This window comes from Copadichromis virginalis, linkage group LG14 (genome assembly GCF_057382275.1).
Source record: "Copadichromis virginalis isolate Kocher_CV1m ecotype Utaka linkage group LG14, C_Virginalis_male_GT1.1, whole genome shotgun sequence".
NCBI lineage: Eukaryota > Metazoa > Chordata > Actinopteri > Cichliformes > Cichlidae > Copadichromis > Copadichromis virginalis.
In genome coordinates, this window is record NC_140631.1 from 39,207,852 (window position 1) to 39,222,305 (window position 14,454).

The following is a 14,454-nucleotide window of genomic DNA, read 5'->3' on the forward strand; positions in this document are numbered from 1 at the left end:
ATTCACAACAATTTGAAAATGTAATCCAAAAATCTAATCTAATTATTATGTGTGATCTGAGTTTATTTTTGCATTGTTAGTGTGTTAGTGGTGTTATTTTCTTTGTCTAAGTGCATTTAATTAGACTGCAGTATACTTATATGCAGTATTTAAAAAATAACTATACTACACTTCTTTAAACATACCATTTAGATGATCAACTTTGTGACAAAAACTATACTTTCACTATTTTAAACAATTTGCTTGACTATTTATATGAAATTAATATTTTTTTTGAAAAACTGACCTGGACAGGCTTTCCACATTGCTGTTTACGGTCCTCTAGTGGCCACAGTTAGAAACTGCAACATACTAAATAAAGATATGATAGCAAATTAAAGCATCGGAGAAGGTCTTTCACACTCATTGTGCATATAATAGGGAGAAAAACAATTTTTTAAATAATTTTTAATATTTTTTTTACTAGGACTGAGGGTCATGCCACTGATGTAGTCAAACTCAAATATACGCAACAGGCATATTCCTACATCCTGTAAGATGTTTTTGGAAATTGTGCAAGATTTAAATTTTTGAAGGACAAAGCAAGAGGTGGGTACTAAAAGATGTTTTGGTAAAAATTTGAGTTATTCTTGACACGAGCCGTCGAGAGCATGACGTCAGTACGTCGTCGCTGGGCGGGGCGGGGTCTTGTTGTTGTTGCTGTTGTGCTGAACGTGAAGCCTCTTTAAACACACGATTCGCGCTTATTTAAAACCTCAGATAATACCATCATCATCTTCATCTCCGTAACGGGCTCCTGAGTCTAACTGTTTTTTCCCCTCGCCTTTTTATCCTGAGTCAGGATGGGAAGCTGTTTAACTGTGGGGCCAAACGAAGCGTTGGTGGTCTCCGGTAGGTGTTTCCCGTCGTGTTGATGGAGCGAGCTAGCGGGGATGGGGAGAAAGTAGCTAATAGTATTAGCTGGCAAACTAAACCAGGTTTGGCATTCGGTTTTTAAAATAAGTGCAGAGCGAGCCAGTGCTTTTAGAGCACACAGTTACTGTGTAAAGTGACTAAATTAGCGGTCGTGTGGTTTCAGAGCTTAAAAGCTGCGACGCTGATCAGGCGGTGCGTTAGCAGTGATTTGGATCATGTGATTGAAAGGCATCGGCGTCTCAACGCAGATATGTGAATAGGTCAGGTTTTTATGTTTTATTGATAACAAGTGTGATTTATTAATAAGCGGATTTGAAAATCAACAAAGTGCATTCACTCAAGTATTGTACTTGAGCAGAAATTTTCCCTACTTGAGTATTTCCATTTGGTGCTACTTATTTCACAGCTAATGGAGAACGGCATGTCTACATTTATGTCACAATAACGGGTTAATTTTAATATTTTACAAGCTCTAAACACATCGTTAAAGATGAAATCATTGGCTTCCAACCAATCTAATGAAGTAGCCGAGAACTTTTACTTTTACTGCATTTTAAGGCTATTTTTATGTACTTCTTCTCAAGTAGATTTTTCCATGGAGGATTTTTACTTAAGTAAATGATGTGAATACATCTTCTACCACCGTTAATGAGCATGGTGTAGCTAAAAGTAACAGGTTTAGTCATCCTGAACCAATTCTAGCCCTTTTAATGACTATAATTAATTGGTAGAGATATCAGAAAAAAAGACCCCCCCCATGTACATCAGAGTATACCAGTGTAAAATAACTCAACGGTATAATCTGAAGAACATACAACCTTTCTAAATTCACACAATTAGATTAGAGTACTAAAAAGTCATATTGATAGAAATCTTCTCTTAGAGGAAAAGACACATTGAAGGGCATTAGATAAATATTCATTTTCTTAACTGCACATCTGGTTGGAGTCATGGCTGAGTGGAGCCGACATTGGGTGAGAGGTGGGGTAGGCAATTTACCAGGCCATCACAGGGCTTAACGCACAGAGACAGAAATCATTCACCCTTAGATCTACACCTACAGCCAGTTTGGTGTCGCAATTTACACCCACTTACATTAATTAATAAATATATGAAATAAACATTATATAAGAGGCTGGGTGGGGTGGACCCTGTCCCAGCAGCTCATAGGGCGAGAGGCGGGGTACACGCTGGATAGGTCGCAAATCTGTCGCAGGCAGATTGGAAAGCCACGGTTGCCAAAATTGGTTCCTGGGAAATAGAAAATAAATAAATAATTCGGTAACTCTCTGAAATCTCAACTTTAATTATTCAAGAACCCGATGTATTTATTATGGCCTTTGTTTGAGAACAACAGCTGGATAACGTTTCCCCATAGTGTTTCTCCCCTTTGGCTTTTACACATGCTGTGTTTATTATCAAAACCTGTTTTTACTGGCAGGTTTTGAACAAGCCCTCTACTTAAAGTAATGTGAACAATAATGATTATAGTGGTAAAACACTTTTCTAAAACAATGCTAAAAAGGCTTAACAGGGACCTAATAAGCTCAGCGCATATCTTTGGACTGCATCATTTAATGTTATAGTCAAAGAATTTCTGAAGAGTCCTGATGGCGCTGTCCTCTTTCCGCAGGTGGTTGCTGCGGCTCTGATATCAAAACCTACGTCGTAGGAGGATGGTCCTGGGCTTGGTGGCTCATCTCAGATGCCCAAAGGTGACAGTGTGCTAGAAGCAATGATGTAAATGTTATCTTGAAATATAATATGGACCAAGCTTTCTAATTAGACCACAGCGAAAAAGATTAACCACAAGAAAGTCAATTGCATTATCTGAAGGCCATCAAAAGGCAAAGTGAGGAATGGAAGCTGTTCTCCCACACTTTGTCTCATATTACACACAGTGTGTTTCCAGTCACATTATATACAAACATTTCCTCTTACATGACTGGGGTAGTGTTACTGAGAACTAAATGTATTCTGCTCTCTTAATGTGCAGTGTGCTAAGTGCATATCTCACATAAATGTTTTGTGAGTTGTCATAGATAAAATGTTTTATTGCAGGATTTATATTTTACACAGAACTGAATGGTCAGCAAACCCTTTGTGAAATGCTTAATCCCATCATTTTAACTTTAGCTTTGGCTAAAGTTGTTATACTCATAATTCAAGTCATAATTGAATAACTGAATCCTAATAGTTCACTTTTGTTAACAAACAAAAGTGATCTGTGAGTAGGGAATTATTGCCTTAAAGTGCAAAGAAGCTGGTTTTTGTTCTCTGGTAAGAGACATCGGTTTCTAGTCACAAGTAGATGCAGTGCTTCAGCTCTGTGTTGAGCAGTGTCTGAATAAACTATGAATGGAAGTTAACAAAACACAGCTGCATGTGGACAGTGTAAACAAACTCTTTGGCAAACAAGTGCTTCACACAACCATCGGACAGGTGTGTTGAAATGTGAAACTAAGCAGGGTGGATCCATCCCCAACGTACTGATTCTTCAATACAATTCAATTCAGTTTTATTTACAGCCACGTGAAAAAGAAAGTAGAGCCTTAATGCCTACATAGGAATTAACAGGGTAAGTAGCAGCCAGGTGCTGCAAATTCAGTGCGCTTGATTAATTGATCATCAGCAAGTGTGAGCACATCTGTAAAAGCGGGAGTTTTGGCATTGTAGTGGTCAGGATCATTCAGGTGTGTGTATCGACAAATCATTAACACAGTGTTAATACAATCTCCCCAGGAGTGGGTATCCCACCTGATTCACCGCACCTTGCAATGCTCTGAAAGGCTGCAACACCCCCCCACCCCACACCAAGTGTTGTTCTCTCTAAAAAGAGCATGGCAGCACAGCCTAGGTTTGTAAAGCTGCATCTAAACAAACTAAAAGACTTCTGGAGCATTATCCTCTGAACAGATGAGACCAAATAGAGATGTTTTGCCATAATGCACGGCACCACCCTTGAAGAAAACCAAACGGAATATCAATACAATGCTTTACCCCAGCTGTTAAGCATGGTGGTGGGGGTGTGGCAGTTTAGCCACCGTGCAGTCATTGAGTCAACCATTAACTCCTCTGTTTACCAAACTGTATGCGAGTCAAATATGAGGCCATCTGTCTGACAGCTAAAGCTTTGAGTCGTGGTACAAGACAATGATTGATATGCACGTCAGCAAATCTACAACAGAATGGCTGAAAAAGAAAACAAAGTGTTGCAGTGACCCAAAGTTCAGACCTCCACCTGACTCAAGTGCTGTGGTAAGGACTTATGTATTTAAACACATATCTGCAAATGTCAATGAAGTGAGGCAAACTTGTATAGACGAGTAGACTAAAATTCGTCCTCTATGATGAAAGAGACGGATAATCATACAGAAAGTGATTACTTCAAGTTATTGCTGCTAACGGTGGTTATACGAAATACTGACCTGGGGTGTACTTACCGCAATCAGAATCAGAATACTTTAATGATACCTAAAGAAATTATATGGTTACAGTTGCTCCAAGACAAAAACAGTAACACACTGAACTAAATTATAATACAATATATTCCAAAGTTTACAAAATATAAGAAATGGCTCTAATATATACACAAAGCTCAATTATAAATATCCAGAATATCACAGAGGTGACATTTTGTTGTTATTTGTTATTTTCACTGTAGAGGATGTGCAATTATCAAGGGTGTAACTATTGCGCTGTGTACTGTGCATTAGATGGATGAGTTGTACAGCCAGAGGCAGGAATGATTTCCTGTGTTGTTCAGTGGTGCATTATGGGTAATCTCAGTCTCTCATTGAGCGTGCTCCTGTGACTGGCCAGCATGTTATGGAGTGGGTGGGAGGTATTGTCCAGCTTTGTCCTTATCTTGGACAACATCCGCCTCTCAGACACCGCCTTAAGGGAGTCCAGCTCCATCCCCACAACATTACTGGCCTTGCAGATCAGTTTATTGAATCTGTTGGCATCTCAACCTGATACCCCAGCATGCAATAGCAGGGAGGATGGCGCTGGCCACAACAGACACAAAAAAAACCCTGAGCATTATTCAACAGATGTTATAAACCTCAGCCGCCTCAGAAAATAGAGATGACTTTTGCCTTTCCTGTAGAGTGCAGTTTATTATCTATGTGTACTCCAAGGTATTTGTAGCCCTTACAATGTGCACATCGACCCCCAGGACTGAAACAGGGGTCACAGGTTTCCTGTTGAATGAACTGGAAAAGTCGAAAAACATGACGCTCACAGTGCTTGCCGGTTGGTCTAGTTTGGTGTAGACATGATTAAGCAGGGAGATGATGGCGTCCTCAGCTCTGAGGCGGGGCTGGTAAGCGAACTGAAGGGGATCCTGATGTGGTCTGACTGTAACAGGCTGCACACAGAAACTTGCACTTCACTGCAGAGAATCATGTAAAAAGTGTCTTTTCATAAGACTTTGACGAAAGGTCTCCTCAATGCCAGATAGAGACACTCAGCAGTCAGATGGTCCCCTATAAATAAAGACTTGAAGATGGCGTAGAGGAAGAGCTCCGAACCGGAAGAGACTTTCACAACCATCTGCTGTGACTGGCTGGGTCAAAAAAATTTTGCTATAGTTTTGTTTTTGTTTTTTAAATAAATTTTCATGTACCACGATTATACCGTCCAGGACATTCTAAATCTCTTTTGCAAGAGTGTCTTACACAAATTGTTATATGCACAGTAGACACACACATAACTATAAAGAATGAGGTATAGACTCAGGGTTTTCCTTCTGCATTTTGGGATCTTTCAAGGAAAAGATGCAGGAATTTATCAGTTTTCAGTAGTTTTGCGAATTTTGGTTTCTTTTACTCCACTAAGGGATTTTGTGTTTGTCAAATGTTCAGTAATAACAGGTAAATCTATGGATTTCTGTTAAATAACACAACACATACTGCCATTTACTGAGTGAGGAATGATTGTGCTCAAGCCCAAACTTACTGCCCAGAGGCCCATTTGAAGGCAGGAATACTCTTAGTGTTAAATATTTAAAGGTTCCACCTGTTGCTCTATTGTTTCAGAGTCTTGAGGTGGGACTGGGCTGCCTAATAACTGTGCCTGTGTTTGTTGCTGTAGGCTAAGCCTGGAGATAATGACTCTGCAGCCAAGATGTGAGGATGTGGAGACAGCAGAAGGAGTAGCTATCACTGTCACAGGGGTGGCTCAGGTAAGACCAGATCCCAGCGTCTTCTCTGTGAACGCTGACACAAACACTTACACTTACTCACTCAAGCCGAGCCTATTTGTCAAACATCATCTGTTATCAAAAGTGTCGTGTTCTGCTGCAGTGCTTTCTGATGTTTTCTGAAATGTGGCCCTATAATCTAATGGTGTAATTCCAAAGAAAAATCAATCAGTGCTTCCCAACAGACTGCCTCATAATCAGCAGTCTTATTTATTTATTTAGTAAAATGACTTTAACATACTTGATGAACCCCTTTAGCCACAAAAACTATTGTTTTGTTCAGGAATGCAAGGGAATAACTGTAATTTGGCATCTCCATTAAAAAGTAAAGTGTGCCTTATTATTTTTGTCCAGCGTTTTTGGAAATAATTCAATTATAATTTAGCATGAAAAATATAATGATCAAAGAACTTGCATATATTGGTTAGTTAGCCATTAGAGAAAAAAATATTTTGGTAATTATCAATACTGTTAATTTAGGACTGCTGTGGCATGAACCTTGGACTGGGTGATGGTCTAGCAAATGTGTTAAGTACTGTACATAAAGGTGGGCACACTCAGAGCATCACAGTCTGTCTATAACAAAACTGCACTTCTGATCATTCACAGAAGAAAACATCAAAAAAGGCATTTTGGATCAAATTTACAGTCGTATCATAGGTTCCTGGTCAAAACAGCATATAAAAGCATGAAAAGGTGTTGTTGTATTTTTATCTACATTTTCTTAACAGGCTCATCTTCTAGCCAAACAACGTTGGTGTTAGCACATTCATTTTCAAAATTCTTGACTTAAATTAAATGAACTTTGCTTGATTGTTTAAAATTGCACTGATGGCAATCTGAGCCCATGTGCCATGATTGCTTCTCAGTGTAGAAAGCTTGCTGTGTAAACACACTGTAAGTGTGTCTCCTTCAGGTGAAAGTCATGACGGAGCAGGACCTGCTGGCAGTGGCTTGTGAGCAGTTTCTGGGTAAATCAGTAATGGAAATCAAAGGTGTGCTGCTGCAGACTCTGGAGGGACATCTGCGCTCCATTCTAGGTGTGAACAGTTAACACTAATCACAACAGTAACACTACACATATATAGATTTTATTTCAAACAATATCATAGTTATTTTATTAATTTATAGTTTTAGCGTTCTTGGTTTACAAGTCCAGAATAGCTCCTCGTGCATGTATACAACAGAGGAAAAGAAGCAAAGTATTAAATTGATTATTGATTAGTTCCTGACTTTACTATACAAGTTAGCCTTAGTTTGCCTTTTATGTGTTATACATATTGTGTTAGCTTTTCTGTTTGAGGTCTGAATTAGAGAAGAAAAGTAATATATAAGTTCTGTATAAGTACTCGAGATGCACCAGCTTATTCAATGTGAAATATTATTTCCACAAGGAAAGACATTATTAAACTTTACAGTTTCCCTCAGTCTGCAGAAAGTTAAAGAATCTTCTGCTACTGGAAACCTTTACCACCTTTACCTGACATACCAAACAAAGCAGGTGGTGCAGATTTATGTACTTTACATTTTCCAGTTTATAACTTCTCTGGAGACTTGAACTCTTTTCTATTTTCCTCATAATGGATTTGATCCTTTGGCTGCACATACTGAGGCTGCTAGCTTGTGGCTGTTTCTGAGCTCTGGATAGCTTTAGCTTTAGCACTTTTCCTTCTTTCAAATGTTAAGCTGGGCGAGAGTGATTTTAAATGTGTGATTGGAGTTGTTGTTTACCAGGGTTTCTGGGGTGGGCCTCCAGACTTTTTTTTGTCTTGACTCACAATGAGTAGCTTCCACACTAATAACATTAAAATTACTGTGTGAATTTGATTGTGATTTTGAGCATTTGCCTCCGTTCGTTTCAGCATGTGCACAGACTTGGATTCAGACATATGTGAGGCTGACTGAGAACACTGGCAGTCGTCAGACTGTGGTCTACTGACCGGTCGATCTCTGATTAGTACCAGCAGCTCTGTGCTGACCATTTATGCTACTTGAGTTCAAGGGGTGATGCATTTCTCTGACAAATTTCTGATGCGGTGACGTGAAATAAAAAAATTAATTTGGATCAAAAATAAAGCTGCCCCGCATCGAGCTGCTGGTAGTTTGTTAAAAGTGAATTGCAGGCTAAATGATGTTGAACGATGTGTCTCTTTTGCAGGTACTCTGACAGTGGAGCAGATCTATCAGGACAGGGATCAGTTTGCTAAACTGGTGAGAGACGTAGCAGCTCCTGACGTCGGCAGGATGGGCATCGAGATTCTGAGCTTTACCATTAAGGTGAGTTAAAGGAAAATTAAACGAGTAATATAACAGAAGAAGTCAAATAAAAACAAGAATATTAAGTATTCATGTAAGTATATAACTACTTAAACCATGTAAGCGCCGTTGGTGCTCTCCATTTTGCCTCAGTGTGGATGTGCAAGAGAGATGATGCAGAGTATCAAAACTTTAGCTTTAAGCCACATTTCTTCAGTCAGAAGAAATGCGACACTGAGACGGCGACACGTGGGACAGACAGTCGTTCAAACATTAATCAGCAGCCTTCCCATCTTTCTTTTTAGACTGTAGTTTTGTAATATTACTGAAACTGAAAAAGGTCTTTCTCTGAGCTGTTGATGCTGCTGGTTATTAGAGTAGTCAATCCTAATGAGTTTAACTGGTTTTTATAATTGACTGGACTCACCCTGTGGAGTTCACTGTTGCTCATTAGAACTAATTGAAGTGTGTGGTGTGGACAGAGCGGCTGAGGTTAGTGCTCTGCTGAAACCCAAAGTCCATTTCTGTAACATCTTTTAGTCCATGTCAGGATTTCTGTAACACGTCAGATTCTGGACTTTAAAATATGATTGAATGTTACATGTAGAAATGAGGCTGTTTGAGTGCCACCCTATCATCTGCTTTCTTTGCACCCACAAAGGCCCAGCATTTTTTAATCTGTATGTTCTGTTTTATTTTGGCTTCGTAACCTTGTTAATCACATGAAAGATGTTGATATACGCCACACCCAGTTTAATGTTACGTGTCCTGTGGTTCTGTGTTTTCAAAGGATGTGTATGATAAACTGGACTACCTGAGCTCCCTTGGAAAGACCCAGATTGCAGCTGTCCAGAGGGATGCAGACATCGGTGTGGCCGAGGCAGAGAGGGATGCTGGGATACGGGTAAGAAAATCTAGCAAGCTTGAAATTGATTCTTCCGTGCACAGAGACCAGCTGTTCACAGCTGTTTCTTTATTATCACCTTAGGAAGCCGAATGCAAGAAGGAGATGATGGATGTTAAATTCAAGGCTGACACCAAGATGGCTGACTCCAAACGAGAACTGGAGCTGCAGAAAGCTTCATTCAACCAAGAAGTCAATGCTAGGGTCGGTACTGAATGTTTCGTTTGCACTTACAGGTTGTCTGTGTACAGTTCAAATAAAAATACTTGTTATTATACTGTATTATACACTGCTTTAACCAAACTTATGGCTGTTCCCAAAAAGTGCCAGTCTGTATTAAATCACATGGTGTGTAAACAATTTACCTGAAATCTGCAGTTAGAGTGATTAAAATCAGAAAAACAACATGTGCTCTTTTGATCTGAAGTAATGTATTAAATTAAAACTTCAAAATGTGCACGTGTCAACACAAACAGAAACTGTTGCCTCAGATGTAAATGCCTTAGACCACCTCTGTGTTGATGTTTTCAGAAAGCAGAGGCCCAGCTGGCATACGAGCTGCAGGCTGCCAAAGAGCAGCAAAAGATCCGGCTGGAGGAGATTGAGATCCAAGTGGTGCAGCGGAAGAAGGAGATTACAATTGAGGAGAAGGAGATTGACCGGACAGACAAGGAGCTCATTGCCACTGTAAAGAGGCCTGCTGAGGCCGAGGCCTATAAAATGCAGCAGCTGGCTGAGGGCGAGAAGTGAGTGAAAAGACATTCAGTCAGATTTAGGAATGCATAGAAATGGCAAGATCCCCAAGAATGTACCACAGCTCTCGTCAGACATGATTAGCAGCACATTACCTCCCTGATGTAAAATATATATTTATTTTGTTGGTTTAATCCCTGCAGAATCCTACAAAACAAACACCTGGAAAGTTTGGACTAAGGAAGCATGACTGTGTTTTTAACGATATATTTCCATATATGTTTTTCCTTATTGAAGTGAAATGTATCGTGTAATTTCCAGGTGCTCTGTATGAAAAGGTCTGTGCATGTCTAATTGTACTGATTTGCAAAAAGCTGATATTCCTGTGCATCCACCCGTAGAAGCAGAGCAAAAGAGATTTGAAATTTATCGTGTGCTGCTGTGGGCTTTATTTGAGAAAGGAAAGCTGTAAAAACTATCCCACCATCCAAAACTTGTGCATGAAGACAGATTAACATATGACACATCACTAAGAAGCAAATTGTCTCAAAAAAGTTGCATCCTACCCACTCAGGAAGTGATTTTGATAACAGCAAATATAACTTTAATGTTTCCCTGCTTCAGGCTGAAGAAAGTGCTGATTGCCCAGGCTGAGGCCGAGAAGATCAAAAAGGTCGGTGAGGCGGAGGCTAGCTCGATTGAAGCGGTGGGAAAGGCCGAGGCTGAGAAGATGAGACTGAAGGCTGAGGCCTACGAGCAGTACGGAGATGCAGCTAAGACAGCTCTGGTCCTCGAGGCCCTGCCTAAGGTAACACACAGATATGTGCTCATACAGCTCAGGCAAAGGAAGAGAAGAACTTGGATGTCATTTTACAAGCATCACCCGGCCCGAGGTTGATGAATTGGAAGCATTTTTCTTTTTATGTCCACGTGAATTTAAGCACAAGTTTTTCATCACTTCAGTTTCATCACGTTTTGGTTGCTTTTAACGATTTGGCACAAATGTTATTACTAAGAATTCAACAATGGGTGATCGCAAAGAACCATAACCCCAGTCTATTAAAAAAATCCATCTGTACTGCTTCCAGCACTGCTGTCAACCTCAGCCATCTGCAGAAAGCAAACATCGACTTCTGTTGGATTTCCCCTCCTGCGCCAAACTCACTTAACTTTCATTTGGAGGATCGTTTTGTGCTAGCATGCTAGCTGATATTTCTGTTTGCTTTTGTAAATTCACAGAGTTATGCATTTTGAATCGATCCCCCAGAGTGAGACTGTCGGTGCTCAGATCTGCTGTAAGGTCTTGAAGCGTCTGAGGGGAAGACATTCAGGAGAAACAACCTGAACTGTGGCAGGTGCCATGCAGTGCTTTGGCCACACAAACACACTTTAAGCTCACCTCCCATCAGATTTCTCTCCCTTTGACTTTGAGTACTCATTTCCCCCAAAATTCAATTCAATTCAATTTTATTTATATAGCGCCAAATCACAACATAAGTCGCCTCAAGGCGCTTCATAGATACAGAGAAAAACCCAACAATCATATGACCCCCTATGAGCAAGCACTTTGGCAACAGTGGGAAGGAAAAACTCCCTTTTAACAGGAAGAAACCTCCGGCAGAACCAGGCTCAGGGAGGGGCGGGGCCATCTGCTGCGACCGGTTGGGGTGAGAGAAGGAAGACAGGATAAAAGACATGCTGTGGAAGAGAGACAGAGGTTAATAACAGATATGATTCAATGCAGAGAGGTCTGTTAATACATAGTGAGTGACAAAGGTGACTGGAAAGGAAAAACTCAATGCATCATGGGAATCCCCCGGCAGCCTACGTCTATTGCAGCATAACTAAGGGAGGATCCAGGGTCACCTGGTCCAGCCCTAACTATATGCTTTAGCAAAAAGGAAAGTTTGAAGCCTAATCTTGAAAGTAGAGATAGTGTCTGTCTCCTGAATCCAAACTGGAAGCTGGTTCCACAGAAGAGGGGCCTGAAAACTGAAGGCTCTGCCTCCCATTCTACTTTTAAATACTCTAGGAACAACAAGTATGAAATGCAAGCCATTTTTGGCACACTTGGAGAGATTTGTCAGAGGCAGAAGTGCAGATTCCCAAAATCTTATGATCTCACATTCTCTGGCAACAAGCCTGCTGTCCCATGGCAGTTAGCAAAAAGTCCAGAAATGGTGGACCAAATTCAAAACAATTGGCCTTCCAGCTGATTTAAGTTTAATGGACCTGGAAAAGTGTTGATATTTGATTAGGTATGGGTTATTTAATGTATAATGAAGCTTTGGCCATGTCGAAACCTTCAACAGAACAAAAAGTTGGTATTTTTCTTTAGGCTAGTCTAACATGTCACATAAAACACCAGAGCTGGATTATTTCCATCTTACTGTAAATGCTTAACAATGTCTTTGCAGATTGCTTCCAAAGTGGCGGCGCCCTTAGCCAGGACGAATGAAATTGTCATTCTGAGTGGCGAGGGCAGCCGCGTGACAGGCGAGTTGAACCGCCTTTTGGCCGAACTTCCTGTGTCGGTCAACGCTCTCACTGGAGTGGATTTGTCGAAGGTAACATCTTTATATCATTTTATATATGATGCGTTCCTGTTAACCTTTGTGATTCAGCGTGTTGGATTTAAGTTTTTGTTTCCAGTGTGAACCTAAAGGACGCTGAAACCAGCGAGGTTGTACTTCAGTTAAGCCTTACAAATAATCTGTTCGATTTTTTTGCAGATCCCTCTGCTGCAGAAGGTGACCGGCTCAGCTTAAGCCTGAAAACCGAAGACTCCACATGACTCCAGTCTCTGTTGTATGCACTCTCATAGACTGCCTTTAATACACTTGAAGATTTTTGTTGTTTTATACGTATACTCTGTATACCAAGTGAATTTTGGAAACCTCTGGTGCCTTACTTTATACAGGACCAGAAAATCTGCATGCACTGCTGCTCATTCAAAGATTTTGATTTTAGTTTAAAACTTGAATATTTTGTGATGGATTTTTATTTGTTGTGTTTGAATTGTATTTATTGGCCGGCTTGTATAAAACACAATTGAACAAGAGAGCTGATATTAGACTGAAAGATGAGGCAGATTATATTTGTTATTTATTATATCATAACACCTACTCTTTGGTAATTATACACTGAGGCCAGTTTGTACATTCTTTATGTTTCAGCCCTTTTGTTAATTTATATACCTCTGTTATGCGACACATCTGTATTCCACAGATAATTTCAATCTTTTGTTTCTCCAGTGTGTTTCATGTTGTCATTTTTTACCAGTGAAACACTGTTTATGTCTCAGAAGTTGAGACAAAGGTGCTCTCAGTCTCAAAAGAAGCCCTGTTGATTTTTTTCAAATCTCCACCTTCAGTCCTTTGCAGACTTTTTGTCTGCTCCCCTCTGAATGAAGTTTTTCTCTCCGCGTCTGTTGATATCAAGCATGACACATTTTAACATAATTTATATGCTGACAGGGAAACGGGTAGCAAATTCTTGTGTTAATGTGGTTAGTGTGTAATGTGTATGACTTTTTTTGATTTTTAATATATATATATATATATATATACATACATACATACATACATACATATATATACACTTATAAATATATATACAGTGGGTTTTTATGTAAAATGTAGCTGCTGGCTTGGCCTTGATGAAAAGTAGAAAAATGTGGCTGGTGAAATTACAGAGAAATTGTGAAAGTAACCGGTTTAGAGAACCCAACATGTTTATATTGCGTAAAATGTGAGGCAATCGAATAGATTTAGAACATGAAAGGCCAAACAGTGATGCCAAATAGAACAGACTGACTTGATTTTTAGTGTATCAGAAGGAGGGATTGTGCATCTGAGGACCAATGTTTAATTTGACACTACAGTTACCTATAGATGCTAAGCCATGTTTAACAGAGTGTCAACAAACCAAACGTTCACATTTCAGAGAGACACTCTTCTCTGTTCAGCGTTTCTACATATCTGCAATTTCTGAACTGTGGCATCAGATATGAAGTGATATTCTAGCGGGGTACACTGGATAATCAAACTTATCATAAACAATGTTATATCTGTTAAAATTTGTAATTGTCACAGAGCTTTCTAGTTTGGAAGTGTAATCCACTGCCGCTGCTCACAGAATCCGTCCATTTAGCAAAACGTGCAAATGGTTTCTGCATTTCTATCCACTCTCGTGTTTCCAGACGACCTGACTGCAACCTGGCAGGGATGTTTAGTTTGTGTAGTTATTAGGGAAGAAGCGGTCAGTCTGGGAGAATTTATAGAAGACTGTTATTCTTGTTGTTGATGCTTTTATGTGTGTGTGAGTCTCTCATCTTCACTTTCTTCATGCCCTGTTTGTCTCAAATGTTCATATGTTCGTGTATGCTCCTGCTGCATGTCATCCATCTGTATACAATAGAATCTGCTCACTCTCAAACTGTCATTCTAATAAATCAAACTGCCATGATTTATTTCTTTAT

General features: G+C 39.8%; 1 protein-coding gene across 1 annotated transcript; it reads left to right on the forward strand.

Annotated features, from left to right (window-relative positions):
- The first annotated feature begins 654 nt into the window (after window positions 1–654).
- On the forward strand, window positions 655–14,441 carry LOC146694609 (flotillin-2). Its single transcript, XM_085430871.1, has 11 exons — window positions 655–891; window positions 2,549–2,630; window positions 6,013–6,103; window positions 7,038–7,161; window positions 8,280–8,398; window positions 9,168–9,281; window positions 9,366–9,485; window positions 9,813–10,027; window positions 10,599–10,782; window positions 12,392–12,541; window positions 12,707–14,441. The coding sequence occupies exons 1-11, from the start codon at window positions 843–845 to the stop codon at window positions 12,740–12,742; spliced, it is 1,284 nt and encodes a 427-aa protein (XP_085286997.1). The 5' UTR covers window positions 655–842; the 3' UTR covers window positions 12,743–14,441.
- The last annotated feature ends 13 nt before the right edge of the window (window positions 14,442–14,454 follow it).

Bases quoted from the DNA above. Each gene is read 5' to 3' on its own strand.
- LOC146694609 (XM_085430871.1), top strand. From the start codon at position 843: ATGGGAAGCTGTTTAACTGTGGGGCCAAACGAAGCGTTGGTGGTCTCC. The intron at 892-2,548 runs GTAGGTGTTTCC...CTCTTTCCGCAG, and splicing joins CGAAGCGTTGGTGGTCTCCG to GTGGTTGCTGCGGCTCTGAT. The intron at 9,486-9,812 runs GTCGGTACTGAA...TGATGTTTTCAG, and splicing joins ACCAAGAAGTCAATGCTAGG to AAAGCAGAGGCCCAGCTGGC.